Here is a 20,485-nt window from a genome sequence, read left to right on the forward strand (position 1 = left end):
TATTATTATCTCATAATTCTTGTTAAATGTTATGTCATTAATAATTTTATATAAAATTGATTTTCTATTACATCATAAAAAATATAAATTATATCAGCATGATAATCTATTTGGAATTTTGTTAAGATTAAACAAAAAACTAAGTGATTCGTATTTAAATACTTTTTAAAAGTAAATATTATGTCAATTTTGATTTATATATAAAAGACGTTAAATAACTTTGAATTAACATAAAATTTTGTAAATATAATATATGAGAAAGAAATTTTCAATCAAATAAAAGATATTAAATAATATGATATTTAATAGGTATATACATGTATGTATTCTGATATTGATGAAAATTTATATTTCATAATGGCCATTAACAATATTTAGTTAATTTAGTAACTTGCATTATTTTGAACTTCTCAAAATTTATGCTAATAATATTTATTCTTTAATATTTTTTAAAATATATTTATGAATAATTATATTAATGATTTTATAAATATACATGATAAAATTTATAATATTTTAATTTATTTCATAATTAAGATATATATATATATATATATATATATATATGGTATTAATGGTGTAGATAAACTGAAACTCACGTGTAACTACAAAATATCAATATCTACATTATTAAGCACCTTTCACTAGAATAAAATAAATGATTTTTCACACGAATAAAAGTTTATTTTGATTTCAATTTGATTAAGTTTTTTTTTTAAATTGAGATAAAATAAAAATATAAAAATTAAATTGAGATAAAATAAAAACATAAAAATAAATTGAAATATATGTAAAGTAATGATATAACAATGATACGTAACAGTGTCAATTTCGCGTAGTTAACTTTACATATGACAAATTTATTTATTTTTTAAAAAATGAAAAGTAAAAATAAAAAAGAAATTAAAAGAAGATTAAAAATTCAAAAAAATGACAAGGTCACACGTGACAATTTTTTAAGGGTATTAGAATGGAAATAACGTTAAGAACCTAGTTGTTTTAATTTTTTAAAAATAAAAACTTAATTGAGAAAAAAAAAGTAAAAATTTATTTAAAAAAGTCACGAAAAATGAACTATCTAAATAATTAAACATTTTAAAAAATAGAAAACAACATAATCAAGAAAAACCATTTTGGCCGATTAGATCCGTCCAAGTCTGATATATTGAAAATTTCAACCAAGGTCATCCAATTTGAAAAGACAGATGGACTAGTCTACAAAAACAGTCCATTTAACTCTACTTACAAGTACAAATTTATTTTAATTACATGATAAAAATTGAGAAGTTAAAAAAGAAAAAAGAAAGGCATATAGCTCACAAGTGAGTAAAAATGAAATTGTTTTTGGAATAGAATAAATAAAAATACTAGAAAAACTATCTTTATTATAATGTTGTTTTATTTGATCTTATTACTCATACAGTATTAGTATTTTTATTTATCCATTATATTTAAAAAATAATTTTAAAATCTAAAAAATACACCATATAATCAAATTATAGAATTATTTTTAATTTAAAATTAACAAAAAATGCAATATCGTAATTATTTTGTTTTCTCTGCTCGAAAATATGTTGTGATAAAAATAGAAGCAAACGAAGCGGTGATAAAAATCAAAAGTGAACTACAATAAGTAGTTAGCGGAGAAAAATAAGGACTTCTATGACTATATAAGGCGTGTTTAGAAGAAAAAAAAATTAGCAAATTAAAAAATAAATTATACCTAAGTTAACTCGTGTAAAAAGTTGTATAATTTTTAATTTATGATTTATATACAAAACAATTTCAGGCTGAGACGAAATGAATTTGTGTTTCAAAGTCTTCCTTTAATCCATCAGAGTATTGCGATGAATGAGATTATTAAAGAACACAACCTCGCACTGCATCAGATTATTGATCTGGAATCTCACTACTCATGCAAGAATCACTTTTAAAGGTAATCCATGGCAGAATCCACTTTTAAAAAAATATCTGATTCAACTACTCTCCATGATTATGTGCGTGTGAACTCACTAACTGAATTTTCTCTCTACAAAAAGTGCTTGTCGCCTTAAAGAAAAGCTGTGTTACAGACTTCAAATATACAAAACATCAATAATGTAGGTATTACAAATAGTATTACATTTATAACTTTTGAATAAAAAACCTAAACACATGAGATATTAAACATAGCTGGAAGCAATTACCAATTCACTCCCAGCTTCCATCAAATAGTATACTGCCATCAATTTTTGTTTGCCAAGCCCTTTAATTGAGAATTTAGCCAAACAAAAAACAAGTCAATTTAGAGCGAGAATTGGTTAAATAAATTTAAAATAATTTTTTTTATGATTTAATACCTATTTTAGTCAAGTTTGGTAGGTTGTTTTAAAGTTATTTTATTTTTTTTCATATGTTCACAGTTGTCCCGTATTTTGTAAAAAATATTCAAGTTAATCATTTTTTTTAAGTCTTTTTTTCGTTTTGGTTCGAGAGTGTTTCGCAAAGAGAGAAGACGAGTTTCAGTGAAGACGTGACTCTGCGGTATTGTAGGCGTGAGTAGCAACGTCTCTGCGTCGATGTGAAGGCTTCTTTCTCTAGCGTCTCTGCAACAACGAAAGTCTCTATTCTGCCTCATTTTCTCGTTATTTGGCTCACAATTCACGAGGATTGAACTGTGAAGAGGATGATTTTGGTGATTATAACATTATGGGTTTTCTTTTCTTGTGTTTGAAATCTTAAAAGTTTTAAAGTTTTCCGATGTAATTTTGAATAGGATTGATTTTATATTTTGAGTTTTTTTTCTCTGTTTACGAACTGAGTTTATTTTTCTTTTTGATTGATTTCGATTTTAAAACCTACCAAACCTAAAGAATAAAATAAGTATTAAACTTATTTTTATAATAAAAAATTCACTTTTATAACTATTTTATCAATATAATACATATCAATATCTGATTGACCCATTACTCCCAGGACTGTTCAAATTAAACGAGGCCGCGCCATGGAATGGAAAACGGGATTTGTGAAAATTTAAATACGAAAAAGCATGCTATAAATTATGTCTCGTTGTCTTCCTCGACATTTAAAATTACTTCACTTTTTATTTAATACTCTATAGTCACCCGATCTTGACCGCACCTAATCCAGATTCTTCCTTGTTGACCCTTCATCTTTTTTCTCCCAAAAATGACACTTTCTGTCCTGTCATCAACACTACCCTCTTCCCACAATAACACAAAGCAAATCAATTATCTGTTTGGACCAGACCAAGTGCACACATTTTTTTATTCAATTAAACACAAATAAAAAGGGAAAAAATATCATTCAATTTCAAAACCAAAAATTAAAATCTCCGTCTCGATCTTCATTCAAATTTGAAACTTTCTCTTATTTCCTCAATTTCTTTTCATGAAACAAAAACAGAGGAGTAATTAATCAGTCCTCGTCCTCCAGCTAATCCCAACACACAGGAACAATAAAGTGGGGCTTCGGTATAAATTGGACTACTATTACATTATCGTTTTCTATGATCTTACAACTCAGCTTCCCACAATTATTTCAAAAGCACACAGCGTTATCCGATACGTGCTGATTTGAATTTCCAACCAACTCTAACCTAATTAGTAGTACCACCAACTAGTTGTTATGTTCCAACCGTCAATTTGCAATTGCCACAAACAAGTATACGTATACGAAGTTAGCTATGAACAAATGTTTCTTCATTTTCATTGTATTGTGGCAGTAAGCATACACTTAGAAATCAAGATGCTAGAAGAGTAATCTAAACTGCACATTTTCAAAAACTCCGCAGATTTCTGCTTTAGTACTGGGTTGCAACCACTCTGAATCACTAGAAGTAGCTTCGCCGCCAACCCTGCTTCAACAGCTTTCGAAGCACATTCTTCAGGGGCAAGCTTGTAAATAGCCCACAAAATCGACAATGCGAATTGTGTGCAACTTTCCGAGACTCTCATCAACAACTTCACCACACTGGGAATAATATTGGGACACTCTTTCAAAGCCAATCTTCCCTCAGGAAGTGTTGACAAGACTTCGAGAATGTTGAGGGCTATCTCTAAACACTCGTTGTTCAAAGTGGGCAAAAGCTGAATCAGCTGAGGCACTGCTCCTATGCTTACAATTGTGCTTCTAACCGATTCCCGCGAACACACAATTTTTAGTAATATGAGTCCGGTTAAAACGCTTGTTGGGTGCTTTTTATCTCTCACTAACCTTAAAACCCCGACCAAAAGACTCAAACTTGATAAGACAACGGTCTCCGAGGGGTTACCTTCCACCAACAACATTTGAATCAACTTGGCGCAATTCATCTTCGTCTGGATGGTTCCCTCGTTCATGATGTCCACCAACAAAGAAACCTTCGCGGGTTGCATGAGATTCCTCTTCAGCTCCGAACCCAAATCCAAATTGACAAGAATCCCAATCGCTTCCGACCCAACCGCGTGCGAGGTGAAAGGACCCAACAGGGAAGAAATCAAAGCAAGCCCGTTGTTTTCCTCGACGGTTTTCCTGGTGGAGAGATGGGAATCGACGAGTTTGCGAAGCTGTTTGAGGGCGCGAACTCTGTTTTGACCCTTGACCTTTTTGAGCGTGTCGAGGAGCTCCAAGGCGGTGCCTTGAACATCCTCGAGCTTCTTCTTCATGGCCAAGTACTTCTGCGAGAACCAGGAGAGGATGAAGTGGTGGAGAGTGGTGTTGGGCGTGACGGAATCGTCCCAGAGGTCTTGCATTGTGGTGGGGCAGGTGTTGTGGCCGAGGGAGAACCATTTGAGGATGTTGGAACGGTCGTAGGTTTGTCCCGTGCAAAGGGTGACGGGGTCTTGCATTGGCTCGAGCGAGATTGGGCAGATAAAAACGGAAGGGACCTCAATCGATGACTCAAGCTCCTCAATCAACGTTTTCAGATCCAAAACGTTAGCACCATTGGCATCCTTCATGGTTGCTGTGGTCGTTGTTGTTTGTGTTGCCACTAGGTCTTCTTGGTACTGAGGCATTGTTGCATACGTGCACTTGATTTTTCTATAAGTGGAAGTCGAAGGGTGTGAGGTGCGAGTTGGAGTTGGGGAAAGGGAAAATGGTGAATGAGGATAAGAAGAAGCGTGTGGGAGAGGGGAAAGGAGGGAGGGAGCAATAAAGAAAGGTGGAGAGAGAGCTAAGAAGTGCTTGTCAAAGGGACAACTTTATTTTCCACCCTTTGCTTTTCTATTTTATTTTTTTATGCCTTTCTTTCTTTAACTGTGCTGCCTTTCTTTGGTCAAAAAAGTAGTGCTCCGCTTATTCATCATGAACGACATGATTGAGTCTTAATTTTCATCGCCAATACCGAGGCACTCTTCCTCCTCAAGCTTCGAAAAAGTGTAGGAAATCACCCACCCCAGACAATAATAAAAAAAAACAGAGAGAGAGGACAAGGAAAAATAGCGCTTGATAAGAACAAAATGAAGTCTACAAAACAGTACAGGGCTTCAAGAACATAACTGCGCCTCAGTGTACCCAATGCTACAAAATATATAGTCGAAGCAACAGAGACAGGCATAAAAAAACCGTGGAATAGAACCACCAAGGAAGAAAAAGCTGTTTTCTGTATTTCTCCTTTCCCTCTACGAGACTGTCATGCCACCTAACTACTCTAAAATTATTCACCATAAGCAATTTACCCTTTTACAAAATTTTATGGCACATTCTATTAACAGCTGTAATTTATAAAAAATACATGAAATCAAGATAGATAAAGAGTGAGACTTTCTTTTGTTTTAATATGATTCTGATATTTTTTTACAAATGCATTCTGTGAGAGAAGTAAAAAATGTGTTAAAATAATGAGGGTTAGACGTTTTTTTGAAGTAGTGATTGGGTAGGGGTGAGGTTGAGGGGGCTTTATTAAACGAGGGCGCAGCACACGAGTGCATAGAGTGATATGAAATTTTAACTTTGAGGTCAGTGACAGAGTGTGGTGGTGTGTGTTTCTTTTGAACTCCTTTTTATTAATTAATATCTGATACTGGCACTGTAGTGGTAGAGAGAGAGAAAGTGTGTGTATGGTATGCAATGCATGAGTTGTGGAGCAGATAAGGGACAATCTTGAGCTTGAAGACGCAACCTGGGACCCGGACAGATAGTCAAAAAGGTAACCAGATGCCACCAACCGAGAATTATTGAAGAGTGTGCTAACCGACGTCGTTTCTGTCACTCAACTCAATTGGTTCAAACTCTCAAGACACTTGCCTTCCAACTTTATTTATTTTTTTCACTCTCTTTCCTATTTCCCACTATTCCTTGATAGAACAACATCGATTAAACAAATGTGATTGTTTTTTAATAGTGGGTAGGAATCTTTTACAAGACATATTCGATTTTTGTATGTGAATGAAATTTACTGACAGGTGGATAAGATTTGTGGTGAATAATGTAATAGTATGGATGGTGAAGCTGAAAATAAGAGGAGAAATTGGGTGAGGGAAAGAAAAGAAAAGGAATAAGCAAGTGCACGAGGGCATGTTCCTCTTTCTCTTTCCACCAAAAGTGGTCAAAACCAATGTCAGAAAGGCCAAAGGGGATGCCATTGGCATTGCCTGTGCCTGCAAACAAAGAATGAATTCTAAACAAAAAAGTAAATCTAGTCAAATATTTAGCTGGCACTTAACCGAGGCCAAAGGGTGTGTCTCGTGTATCGTACGAACTTTTCTTTTTTCCTTCTTAAAATGTTGCCATGTGTGAACTCAACTCAACCTCACGGAGGGAGAATTCAACTTTCCAAGCTTCCGCTTCGAATTTCGGACTCCTGTTTCCTCACTCACCCACTCTGTGTTTGCTATTTAAATCTAAACAAATTGAGTGAACCTCCACCGGGGCAAATTTCACTTCTTTTTTTATTTTCTCTCCTTTTCAAATTTCAAACGTTAACACACTAACTAATATTAAATACTATCTTCTGTTCACTTCTGCTCTCTTTTCCACACTTCATTTAAATGTTTATTAAAATCAGTTCATGTTTAAATTGAAAAATGAAGAAATCGTTTGAAAAAATAAAATTTTGAATTGCAGCATTTTAGGATGGAATTATGTGGATGCAGTTAATTCTAGTCAAGCCTTCCACATCCCAACTTTATGTTTATAATACTGTTCACTTTGTTGATTTTCTTTTGTTGTGTGGTTGGAATAGTCTGCGGATGAAAAGGGATGTGATATTTCATAAACGTATGTTTTCTTACTGTTAATATATGGTCAATATTCGCTTACGTGGATTTTTGGGTTTTAGTCGGCGAATCTAAGGTAAACCATTCTCCGTTTAATCCACCAATTTCATTCAACTTATATATTTTAGATGCCCACATTAGGATTGGATGCAGAGAACCCATACTTGATGTAGATATTCTCATGGTAGATATTCTTATGGAGTATAATTTCTTTCTTGTTTATACGTTATATTTAGATTATTCATGTTTAGGTTGAAATATCATTCAATTTGCAAGTATTTAATCATTGAGAAATTAATTGAAATTTGAACATAGATAGAACATTAAAATGGTTTGGATCTAGGAATAGATTTAATAATTTACTCATTCTAATTATCTAATCTTAATTCTTTTTATTTGTACGTTAATTTGACTAAAAAATTAATAATTTAACATATAAATTAAGAACTTGCTCCGAAATTAGGATTAGTTTACTTTTGATGTAAATGTTTGAAGTAAGATAAAGATGTATATTGTAAATATTATTACATTATTTTGATTCATGAAATCAAACTTGATGAAACTTTTACGGAATCACTTTATAAATCTTATAATTTGATTGTTTAAAATAGGTTTTTCTTACTGAGAATCAAATCATAACTTTTTATCAAAGTTGTAATTAGTAAATAATTATAATTAAACAAACGAGCACAAATTTCTTTAAAAAAAATAATACTTGGACTTTCATTTTCCTACTTATACCGATTTAATACTCTTAAAAAAAAGTTAAGAACATACAAATAGAATGAAAAAACAACTATAAAAGAAAAGTAAGAACCAAAACTCCAAATCCATAAAACTAAAGTCAGATCAAAATCTGAAAAAAGTATAAAAAAACAAAAAATAATTGAAATATATAACTACGAAAGCTCATAAAAAAGTAAAAGAAAAAAATGAAAAAATCTTCGAAACCAAAGGAGTCAGAGCAAAAGGCAGAACCAAACCCTAAAACACCATAGAAGAAAAGTAAGAGAGAAAATCCTAAATTCATATCACAAAATTCATATCAAAATCCAAAAAAAAAAAACATTAAAACATACAAAAACAAAAACAATTCAAATGTATAACTAAAAAATATAAGAAAAAAGTGAAGAAGAAAAAAGCATAAACCATTGGAACAAAGATAGAATAGAGCCTGAGTGAAATGGAGAGGGAAAGAAAAAACAACCATAGAAGAAGAACAATAACAAAAACCCTAAATCCATATAATTAAAGTTAGATCAGAGTCTGAAAAAAAAAATTCAAATATCTAACTATGAAATATCATAAAAAAAGTGGAAGAAAAAAAATGAATTAACCTTTGAAACTGAGAGATAAAGAGACAAAGCGAAGTTATAACCAAATCTTAAAACACCATAAAAGAAACCAAAATCAACGGTGAGGAGAAAAAGTGGAAGAGAGGGCTAGGTATGAGAGAAAAAGTTTCAGATGGTTTAACAGGAAAAAGATAACAGAAAGAAGAAAGAGATTGAGAAAAAAATGTAAGAGCCAAGAAAGAGAAATAGTTAAATATATTTTTATCCTTTAATAAAAATTAAAATTAGTCTATCTCTCAGATTTTAATTCAATTCAATTTAATCTCTCAATTTTAAAAATGTATAAATTTAATTCTTTCAATCAAATTTTATTAAATTTATTTAATATTCTCAAATTGATTTTATATATCACTTGAATTATTTATATTATTTAACATTTTTTTTAATATTAGCTAAAAAACGTGTTTAAAATATTAAATGGTGAATAACTAAATTATTTTAATGTTTTGAAGAGAAGAGTAGTTTTAATTTTCATTTATAATTAAGAGACAAAAACATGTTTAAAAAGAAATTTGTTCATATTTAAGAAAGTGACTGTGTGAGAAAAGTTAGGAGGGTGTGTTGAAGTGAAAAAAATCATAATTTAGGCAGTGTTCGCTTGAACAGATTTTACTGTTCAGAGGCGAATGTGAGCGATGAATTGAGAGTGAGAAGGTGTTCGTTTGTGCAGATTTGCGAGCGACGAATTGATGTGATTTGCGAGATGGGGTTGTTTTTTTCATCCCGCTGAAACGAGGAGATTTGCGCTGATTTCTTCACAAATTACGTGTGTGCCCTCGTGATTTTGTTAACTTCACAGAGATGCTGGCAAACTCGTAACCGGTTACGCGAACTGTTACGCGAATAGGTTACGCGAACGCGTAACCGGTTACGCGAACGTGTAACCGGTTACACAATATATATTTTTCAGTTTTTTTTATAATTATTTTAATATTATAATTTAAAAAGATATACATTTTAATAAAATTAGGTATATTATATTTTCTAATTTATTAAAAATAAGTTGATTATTTAATTTTTATAATTTTTAAACATTAATTTTATAAATTATTCATAATTTTTTTAATAAACATTTTTACAATTAAATATAACATTTTATATTACTTTTATAACTAGGGACATTTTGGTAATCTTTAATTTCTACCAATTAAACTAATTTTTAAAATCTATCACATCAATCAAATCATACACTAATTCTCACAAACTTTACTTCCAAATCCACTCTCAATTATCCACAAATCCACTCAAAAAAACAACTAAAAAATTACCCTCAAATCCATTCAAATCATCTTCCCCAAATCATCTCCCCCAAATCATCTCTCCCAAATCTACCCAAACGAACACGGCCTTAGAGTTTTAAAACAGGAAAGCTGATTTCGAAGGAAAATGAAAGAATTTATTTTTAATTTGAAAAAAATTAAACATGTAAGAAGGTTACTTAATGTGGTAAAAAAATAAAATTACTTTTAAGTTTTTTTTGGTGTTAGAATGCGTCATGTTACTTAATGTGCTTTCTATAGATATCAACGAATTTGATGATGGTAAAGATACCAAACAACTTTTAAGCTGTCTGTGCTTTCTTGGTTCCAAAACTGTAATTTTGAAAACAATTCTAAACCTATTTATGCAGGAAACAATTATCCAAAAAACACACTCTATTTTACTTTCAAAAACTATATAAATTTTGAGAACTAAAATCAAGCAAGTCCCAGTGTAGTATCCTACGAATTTTACCTTAGTATCAACAAAAAAAAAAATGCATTTTATGAATCCCATGCAAAAGTTTAATTGGCAGAGAGCGGATATTTTAGTCGTGGTTCAAACATCATTTACCCCGAAAACACATTGGACAAACGAAGGTCAGCATGAGAGTTAATTGCAGTAATCTCATGAACAATTTCATTAAGCGCAACTTCGTCTTTGAGTATTGAAGTATGCGACACACCATCTATCTTAACCACTTTAAGGTATTGATTTTTCTCCTCTTTCCATAGTGATTGAAGCGCCAGCAAGCTCACCAAGTTCACCGTTCCATCACCATCCCCATATGAAATTTCTGGCCGCTCATCAAAATCCCCTTTCTCATAAAACAAACTTTCCAAGGTTCTCACTCCTGTTCCCATAATACAAGTTATAGGCACGTGTGGCGCTGGAATGTTCCCTATCAAGGGTACAATGCGTGTTTCGTAAGGGTAAACCCCTTCGGGAAAACCAATGTCTTTGAGAAAATCAACCATGTCATGTGCGGAATAGGTCTTATTTGGAGTGATCACAATTGGTTTTTGAGGACCGAATATTTTGGGGTTAGGCAAAAGCCAAAGGTTACTCTCGGAGCTTCTTTGTTCACCCCTCACTAACAAAGGGTCCACCAGGGGCACTCCTAGAGTGTTGCCAGATGCAAAGGTGAACATTTCGTCTACAGCACCACCCCATGGAGCTGAAAGAGCAATGAAGTGTTTGATGAATTTTTCACGCCAAGAAGGAGGGTTTCGAATTAGGAGTTGTAGGACAAATAAACCTCCTAAACTGTGGGATACCAGTATCACTGGCTTCCCACCGTTGGAAGCGCTTGCTTCTTCTATCAATTTCGTCAGGTCTTTTAGGAACTTGGAACCCACTTGTGAGGGATGACCTTCAGCAGCTAAACCATATCGAAAGTCATAGGGGGCACCAAATAGAGTCTCACCATCAGCATAACCAAGCTCTTGCAATGAATCCACCAGGGATGCCATGTATTCGGTAATATGCCTATTAGGGGTACAATATGTGTTCATTAATTGGTGAAACATTCTTAATAAACACAAAGTTGTATTGTGCTGTGTTGTGCCTAAAAGTCTTGAGAAAAATTGAAGAAGAAAGGGAGGCACTTACTTGAGACGAGGATTGAGATAAAGAAGGGAATTGATGGAACCGAATTGAGGGACCCGAGTGAGAACTCCGGGGGTGTTGAAGTAATCATCGAGTTGTGGATGGTAGTGAAGGGTCATGCGTTGAGCAAAGCATTGAGTGAAAGGTGCAAGAATGACACTGGAATCAAACCAGAGTCTGAACCAGCCTTTGTTTTTCTTCCCAAGAGGGTACCAGGATTCGCAGATGAAACTGGATGGCTTGTACTCTCTGCTCAACTTGGCTTCTAGCTGGTTCCCTCCGTTACCAGGTACTAGAATCAATGGGTGCAGGTTCCCGCTTGTGCTGGCCCCGCACGTGCATACCACTGACAACATCACAACAACAACCTCTGTGAGTGTCGCAAACCCAATCCTGACCACACCCTGTTTCTTCATTATAATATGGATGATAACTTATCCAAATACCTACCATACCCCTTTCTGGGGCTTTGTTTTTTTAAGTGTTCTTTATAGATGAGTAATGATGGAGGAAGAGAATCGGGTGAGAAGTAAAAAGGAAAGCATGTGGTGGATATTTCTGTTTTATTTTCGCTTTGAATATTATGTACAAGAAATGGGGCAGCTAAGGTGCCACGTTTTCACATCTTTAATCGCTTATTTTAAAACTATGAATGAATGACCGTGAGCTGGCGTGGAAATGCATTATATTCGATTTGATGGGCTAGGATTGTTTTGGGTCATTGTGAAACGAAACTCATAAGGCCTGAAGAGTAAGTTGCACGGCCCAAAGAAGTTGTGATAATTGCTTCATGCACCCCATCAATTTCTACACGCACCGTATCTGTTTTTGAAAATCATTTTTATCATTGGTTTGTTTTATTTGAAAGTTGTGAGACAGTGGTGAACTGGTTTTTAGGGATTTTTTGGGAAGCTTTGGTGGGATGGAGGCAGTGGTGAGTGCTAGTGCTTTGCAAAGCCAGACAAGCTGTGGGAAGTTGGAAATACTACACTTTGATATTTCACATATTTGATTGGGGTGCAGGAAGGAATTGTTAAAAGTTGCTAATGTGAAACAAACAAGAGCAAAGGTTGAACCTAAGTTCAATGCTTTTGGTCTACTGGGCCTGTGTATACTTCCACAACTTTCGTGGGACCTTTCCAAATTAAAAAGAAAAAATACTGAAAAAATAATAGTTCTCATTCCACCAACAATGTATGATGACCTAATAAACCAATAAACCAAAACAAAAAAGATGAATTTAAATTCTGTACAAAATCAGTATATCTTGAAAGTGAGAGGAACAGCAGCAGCAGAAATTCAGCGGATAATAATCTAAACTCAAAAATGACTTTACCTTTTTGACAAGATTGCCATAATTGCAGCCATCAATTATAAACAGTTGAAAAAGTCTTAACAACGTTTCTCCTTCATATTTTACTATTTCATTGACGATGAACTAAGTATGAGTATGCAAAATCACTAGCTTAAAAATCCTTGTATTTCTACATAGTTTAGGTTACTTAAAAACATATCTAGAATTTTGACAAATTGTATAGATATAAATTTAAAACATTTATAACTTTTAATAAATTTTATAGTATCAAGATTTCATAATCTAATATGCTAAAAACTTCTTTCTTGCTTCTTTATCTTTTAAAAAAAGAAACTTAGAAATTTATTCTTAAAATTACATATGTTCTTACAACGATACCGTGTGAAAGAGAAATATGGTTTTTTAATACAAAATAAAAAGTGAATAAAAAAAAATACTTATTTCAATTTATCTTCTTGTTCATGTTGTTGACAAGCTGCTTCATCTGAAACCTCCAAAACAAGAAATAAGCCAAGCCTATTCCAACCATCACATACATCCAAACATTCTCTCCCTCACTTTCTCTGGCAGACCTCACCTCTTCAATCTTAAAACTTTCACACGAATTCCCCGAAATGCCCTCCAGCACGTGCCCGTGCAGCACGTAAGCCCTCTCTCTCTCCCGCACCACAATCGAAGTGGGAAAACCCTCGTCATCAAGGTCAATTTTGTCAAACACCACACCCTGGCTCCACCCGTCGTTACTCTTCACCAACCACACCCTCTTCGACGACACCACCAAAACCACGCCGTCGTTCCTCAAAACCACGCCGTCCGCACCCACGAGATCCTCGTTCAGGAGCACCAGTTTCGCCACGCCGTCATCCGCGTCCACCTTGAACATCTTCCCCGTGTTGCTTTGAACCACCAAGAGATAACCCTTACCGTTATAAACCAAACCGTTTATGCCGCAGGAGCTGAACTTCTCGCCGATGATCATTGGGTGTTCGGTGAATCTCGCGGAATTTGAAAGGATCCAGGCTTCTCCCTTTTCGCTGACCTTCCAGATGTAGTTTCCCCCCGAGTTGGTCACATACGCGTTACCTTTGAAGTCCACTGCCACGTCGTTCGCGACGGCGCGTTTCTCGTCGCCTTCTTCCGCGGAGGGGAGGGCAGAAAGGAAGAGGCGGCTGCCGGAGCGGAGGTCGTAGGCGGCGAGCGCGTTGAACGGAGGTAGGGGGGGCAGTGCGTGAAGCGCCGCCAAGACGCGGTTGTTGCGGGAGTCCACGGCGAGGCCCAAGATGGTGACGTTTTCCGGGAGGGAGGGGTCGGAGACTAGGGTTTCGACCACCCCGGCGTCGGAGATCGCGGAGATGGTGCGGTGGCGGAGGGATCCGACCAGGAAGTGTTGCCCTGTGGGATCCCACGCTAGCCCTTCCGGGAAGAGATTCGGAGAGCGGAAATTGATGACGTGGGAACTGGCGGCGAGAATGGTTGAAATTTGGAGGGCGAAGAGAAGGAAGAAAACGATGGTGGGTGTGGGATTGGTAAAGCAGTGTTTGGATGTCATTGTTGACAGTTTTGCGAGGTTGTGTTGAATTGGTGTGTTTTCTTACGAGCTTAGGTCTTTTACTTGGGTTTTCTTGTCAAACGGATTTAGATAGAATTTGTTTTGTAAAACTATAACATGGAACTTAATCTTTAATTTGGTTAATATTATTGGCTGTTAGATTTAATATTTATCTATGATAAAATAATATATGAAATCAGATTTCAAACTGAATATGTTTGACACTTTACCTATCATTAAATATATAGAAAATTCAAAAGTGACTCTTTATATATTTAAATTCATAGCTATGCAAATATTGTATACTGTAAAATGAAACTAAATAGTTTAATTTATGATATTATGTTCAACTTTTTTTTCTTATTATATTTATTTTACGGTTCGCCTTAGAATACTACCTAGATATTTTATGATGTCTCCCGTATTTTCTCTCATAAACTCCATAATTTTATTTCTTAAAACAAATATAATTTAATTTAAGTTTTCAAATAAATTAGAATTTATATAATGATTTTTTATTAAAATCAAGAAACATAAAACTATTAGCTTCGTACTTTGCAAAGCTAGGAAATAAATGTGGAGATATAAGAGGGGTTAATGTTGTACTAAAAAAAACATTTAAATCCAGATAAAAATATATCTTTCAAACAGATTACATAATACCAAATTACATTGCAAATTGTAACATCCCAAAATTATACAGTCAGCAACTATATAATAGAATATTAACATGTATTAATATTATATAGCAGTTTTACAATTAAAGAGAGCAGTGTGCAAAAATGGCCGAACGGCCTTACATATACACACAAAAATAACGAGCGTTCACAAAAGAATTAGAACGAACGGTTTACAAAATATTGGCCGAACGTTCAACTATTTACAATCCCCAAAAGAGCGCTCGCTCACAGCCGCTCGCTACCCAAATATACTAACTGAAAACCGAACGTCTTTACCGCTCGGCCTTCACTTCCACTTCAACGAGATTCTCCCCAGCTAGGACTTCTTCTTCAAGCGCTTGCTCCAGAGAAGCATCACCTTCTGCTCACATCCACACGGATGATCATGGCAAGGACAAGACGGATACACATATACCGACAACGCAAGGAAAGTGCAAGGGTAAGCTTATTGAATTTAATTTAAGTAAAACATATATTTCATACTTATCAAATACAGCAAGTAAATTCACAAACATGTACATACAATTCATACAATAATTCCATCCAAACCCTGATGCTAGACCGACCGTCCGGACTGTATGAAACCTGTGTAGCTAAGGCGTCCGTGCACTCAGGTGGGGTAACTGGAATGCTCATCAGTAGCCACCTGAGGTTAGTCTGTTCTGTCCAAGTTACAGTTATGGACTAGACCTCCTGCCATTCCCACGTATGACATACTCCTCTCTACTTGAGAACGAGCACTCACGGAATATCAGGATGAACCACCATCTAAGCATACTTACAAATCTCAATTTTCAACCAAGAGTCGTTCCTCCCTGGAACGCTCGTTCAAAATCCATAATCATAATTTCAACTCTTATAGTATTCGCACATCTTAATTCTTCCTCTTAAATACATTTTCATTCTATGTTCCACTTGCATAAAAAGACGAACGTTCACTCCCCTTCATAACGAGGATGAACGTTAAGAGCTATACCAAGAAAGACTCCATCGAATCAGTTAAATGAACTGATTCCAGTACGATCCAAATAATACTTAGAAAAATCTAAGTTCAGTAACACTTGAACGAATCCAATGGATAGGTGAAATTTCAAGTTGTTTAGATAAATAAACTAGACAAGATTTTAATCCAGGAGACAACTGTCAGTCAATGACCGAGCGCGAAAATAAGCTTTTAATAAATCTTGGACGAACGTCACTGAGGACTTGGACGAACGTCAATAGAACTATTGGACGAACTCTATTTAGATAGTAAGGACGAACGCTATTTCAAATTTGGGACGAACGCTATTACCGCTCGTTGATAATTTAGAAATGAACGAACGTTCGGTATAGGACCGAGCGTTCCTTTACCACATACTCATTTGGACGAGCGTTCAGTTATAAAACCGAACTCTGCTTTGGACGAACGCTAGGTAAATGACCGAGCACTAATTAGAACGAACACTATTTAGAACGAACATTCGGTATTAGACCGAACGCTAACTAGGACGAACGCTCAATCTAAGACCGAGAGCTCATTTGGACGAACGCTCAGTATAAGACTAAGCGCTACCTATGACGAACGCTGGAATATAAAACCGAGCGTTACTAATTACACTTCAATTTATTTCAACCGTTGGACACGCTAGGCTGAGCCGAACGCTCAACCTAACCCTTCACTCAAAGGACGCTCGCTCTTCATCAGGATCCTTTCCGAATGAAAGAATTCTTATTCTAAGTCCTTTTCAAGGGAAACCGAACGGTATAAGACCTTTCGATGACGAGCGTACATTATCAAGCAGAGAATATGAAAATTTCCAGATTTTTCATTTTACAATAACTTTACAGTTTTCATACGATTTATAACTTATAATTTCTCTCCACCATGAATCTCATACATTACAAAATTCATATTATCATACCAAACCATACAGAAATTTAATCATACTCCGAATCATACGTTTCATTCTCAGCATACAGTTCAAACAATATTCATCATATACATCCAGTGCAACCATGCTCGTTCATGCATACTTAAACATCAAATATTTCATGCATTTCAGACATCCAGTACACTTCATTGCTTTCATACACATCAAACAAGTATTAAATTAAATTACTAAAGCTTCCCTTACCCGGATTGTAGTGAACGTCCTAAACTGAGTGGACCTTGATTCGTCTAACCGAGACTCCCTCAACGTTTCACTTACGCTTTCCAACTAAACTAACCAAAGAAAAAGAAAGGACTTAATCCACGCCTTTGCATGCAACGGAATAGGGTTTGCAGGAACTTCTAGAAACGAACGTCCAAATAAACTTACCAGAACCGTAAGTTGTTCGGTTCAGTCTGAAGCTCTTGGTGCAGGGAACGTTTCTGTGGTCTCTGAAACGTAATCGGAGGAGAAGAAAGTGAGTTATGGTAGAGAGAAGGTGGAGGTTCTAGAGAGAAGAAGGAGAAAAATGGAGATTTTAAATTCCTGGGGAAGAAGAAGGTGTACGCAGAGGGGGGAAGAGTTGTTCAGAGAAATTTAATTCTCTTACCCATTCATACGGACGTTCCTTCCTGTGCTGACACCTGGATTCCAGAATTGAGTGCAGAACCTTCCGATGTGACACATGTCAGAGATATTCAGAGAATGAAAGTGCACATTAATGGCACAGTACGTGGAGGGGCGTGGGTGCATTAATGAAACACAGAGGTATTAAATGGGGCGTGACACAAATCATATAATAGTACTCGGATTATTTTTTTGAAATTAATTTGCAATCATATTTACAAATTAAAAAATTCTAAAAATATAAGAAATTAAATATTAAAAAAAAAGGCTTAAATGCGGAAACGTTGCATAAAGAGAAAAAGTCACGTTACGGAAGAAAAATACCAGAGAGAAGAAAGAAAAAAAAAAGTCAGATTTTATAACTTAAACCTTAAACAATTTTTATAACTTTAAGATTCACTAGATATATTTTTAAAATCAGATACTAAACAAAAATTCATTTAATGGAACGAAATAAATATTTAAGTTTTTAAATGTTATCTAGTTTTATTGTTACTATTTTCGTAAATATCAATGATGCTTCTTTTTCTTTTGTGTGATTTACTTACCCTTTAGCAAGAGACTATTAAATGATTATACAATGATTGCTTTGATAATATATCATTGGAGTTGAAATATTTTAGAAATGTACTTTGTTTTTTGTGGAAGACATCAAATATTTTATTATAGGAAATAGCAACAAAAATTGTGTGTTATAAGAAATGTTGTCAAAGTGTTTTATTTTTGAAGTCTGTATGGACGAAGTTGGTGAAGTAAATGGTGGGTGAAGAAATGTTGCATGATGATGACTTCGTGGATGTTAGGTGAGCTTTTCCCTATTTTGTAGAATTGCAAGTGCTTATGAGTATTATTTTTTTCATTGTACTTTTTTATAACATAATTAAAAAGGCCTTTCGGTAAAAACTTACATTATATGCAAATTGTATTGTAAATTATAGCTACAGTGAGTTATACCTTACTATTATATGCTCGTAATAAGTTTAGCCTGCCTTTCATTAAATTTTGCTATTGCTTGTTATGTTATCTTAGGTCTTTATAGCTACAGTGAGTTATACCTTTCCATTTTATTTTGTTTTAAGCGTAAGTCACATTTAGGCAAGTGAATCTGAATTTTATTCTGCTGATTTACGTGTAAACAATCTTAGAAAGTGAATTATCATTTTGTGAATGTTTGTTTATATAATATTGTATGGTTGTAGTTAGATTGTGGTTGGATGAAATAATTACTGCATGTTTAAAACTTAAGTTTTGAATCAAGTATCAAATTAAGTAAGTTAATTTTTTTTAAAGTGAGATAGATATAAATTTAATTTGATATTAAATATTAGATTGAGTGTTACGTGATCATTTAGTTAAAATTATGAGTGGTTTTGTTGAATTTGATAGAATAGGTTTCCATTGAATTTTTGTGACTTGTTATATGGAATTGTGTTTATATACATTCTTATTAGACTAGAGTTAAATTTTGTTTTACATTTAATTGTTTTGCATTGCTGAACGAGACAACTTTCACTGTAAGCTGGTGTTTGATATTCTCGCTTGATAAGTGATTAAGTAACTGGACAAGATGATTCTGGCAAATAATTTTCTATTATTCTTCAATCTTCCATTTTCCTACAAAATAATTCCACGAAAAGATAATTATATTTATCTCAAGGAAAAACATAAAAGTCCTACATCTTTTCATTAAAATAACACAAAATACATGAATGAAGATAGATAATAAATTCTAATAAACACGAATAATAAGTATTTTTTCATTGGTAATTACTAACATACTAAAAATTTTGTCAATAAAATTTATAGTTGAAAATTTTATCTATAATTTTTTATCGTCGTTTTATCGATAATTTTGATTTATCAACTGATTCTAAACATTGTCAACAAATTTTAGCCATTAACAATATTATTTTTTCTTATAATATTTTTTTAGAATAAAGTTATGAAAATATATTAACGTTTTAAATAATTAAGAAAGACATTATTTAATTATAAAATTTTAGTTATATTGATATAAGAAAAACATATAAATAACTTTTAAAAGATTTATTATGAATATTTTGGTGTATAAATTTCATCCTTGTAAAAATCAATCTAAATTTATCACAAGTATATCTATAAAAGAAGTTTGAAATTCACTGATCTTTCTTAGAATTCTTTCACTTATAAAAATCAATCAAAATTTATTATAAGTATATCTATAATAGAAGTTTGAAATTCACTAATCTTTGTTAGAATTCTTTCACTTATATAAATTGAGGAGATTGATTACATTCAAATAAAACTAATAAATATTGTTTTATTTATATTTTTTTCATTTTTATGTAATAGAGTTCTGTAATTCATGATTAATTTTTTAACGGGGTTTAATTGTGGACATGTTTATTGTGTATATTCCAAGAGTTCTTGAATTACAATTAAACTCAAAATCTTTTTAATTCTTCAAAAGTGAAATTAGAGGCATGATTGATAAACTAATTTACAATACTATTATTTAAATATTAATTCATGACACTATATTCTATCCTAAAGTTATTCTAAGTTTAACTTAATTTTATTCAAATAATTTATAAAATAAATTTAAATATTTTGTAAATTAATTTTATCTCTAATTAATTTAAAATATTTTGTAAATTGTTTTTAAATCAAGACAAAATGTATATATATATATATATATATATATATATATATATATATATAAAATAATAATAAATTGATTTATATTACAAATTAATTGAACTTCAACGATTAAACATTTAAGTTGTGAGTGTTGTCTAGCAGTGCACTCCTTCTCATTGATTTAAAGCACACGGATCGTCTGTTTGGATTTGTCTTAATTTCCCAACCTGTAGCCATAAATACTAAAATAGTCAACACTATTAATAATGCTCACCTTCCGCCACGTGTCCCTCTATTACCCCATCTTTTTTTCTCTTCACTTTCACTCTCATTTTCTCAATCTTTTCCTTTTTACTGCAC

General features: G+C 33.4%; 2 protein-coding genes and 1 pseudogene across 2 annotated transcripts; all 3 read right to left on the bottom strand.

The window, feature by feature from the left end:
* Positions 1 to 3,310: 3,310 nt before the first annotated feature.
* Positions 3,311 to 5,506, bottom strand: LOC124829739 (U-box domain-containing protein 30 pseudogene; annotated as a pseudogene).
* Positions 5,507 to 10,295: 4,789 nt separating this feature from the next.
* LOC124829738 (alpha/beta-Hydrolases superfamily protein) lies at positions 10,296 to 12,012 on the bottom strand. Its single transcript, XM_047303307.2, has 2 exons — positions 11,426 to 12,012; positions 10,296 to 11,302 (listed from the first exon to the last, which is right to left on the bottom strand). Exons 1-2 carry the CDS (start codon positions 11,836 to 11,838, stop codon positions 10,384 to 10,386), a joined length of 1,332 nt encoding a protein of 443 aa, XP_047159263.1. The 5' UTR covers positions 11,839 to 12,012; the 3' UTR covers positions 10,296 to 10,383.
* A 1,145-nt stretch (positions 12,013 to 13,157) lies between these two features.
* Positions 13,158 to 14,461, bottom strand: LOC124829740 (NHL domain-containing protein). Its single transcript, XM_047303309.2, has one exon. It carries the CDS (start codon positions 14,284 to 14,286, stop codon positions 13,180 to 13,182), a length of 1,107 nt encoding a protein of 368 aa, XP_047159265.1. The 5' UTR covers positions 14,287 to 14,461; the 3' UTR covers positions 13,158 to 13,179.
* Positions 14,462 to 20,485: the final 6,024 nt, after the last annotated feature.

Source organism: Vigna umbellata, chromosome 2 (genome assembly GCF_029865625.1).
Source record: "Vigna umbellata cultivar VRB3 chromosome 2, Vumbellata_1.0, whole genome shotgun sequence".
In the NCBI taxonomy this organism is placed as follows: domain Eukaryota; kingdom Viridiplantae; phylum Streptophyta; class Magnoliopsida; order Fabales; family Fabaceae; genus Vigna; species Vigna umbellata.

Excerpts from the sequence above, each read along its gene's own strand:
- LOC124829738 (XM_047303307.2), bottom strand. The coding sequence starts at position 11,838 with ATGAAGAAACAGGGTGTGGTCAGGATTGGGTTTGCGACACTCACAGAG. Across the intron at positions 11,303-11,425 it reads TATCTCAATCCTCGTCTCAA|GCATATTACCGAATACATGG; the intron begins GTAAGTGCCTCC and ends TACCCCTAATAG.
- LOC124829740 (XM_047303309.2), bottom strand. The coding sequence starts at position 14,286 with ATGACATCCAAACACTGCTTTACCAATCCCACACCCACCATCGTTTTC.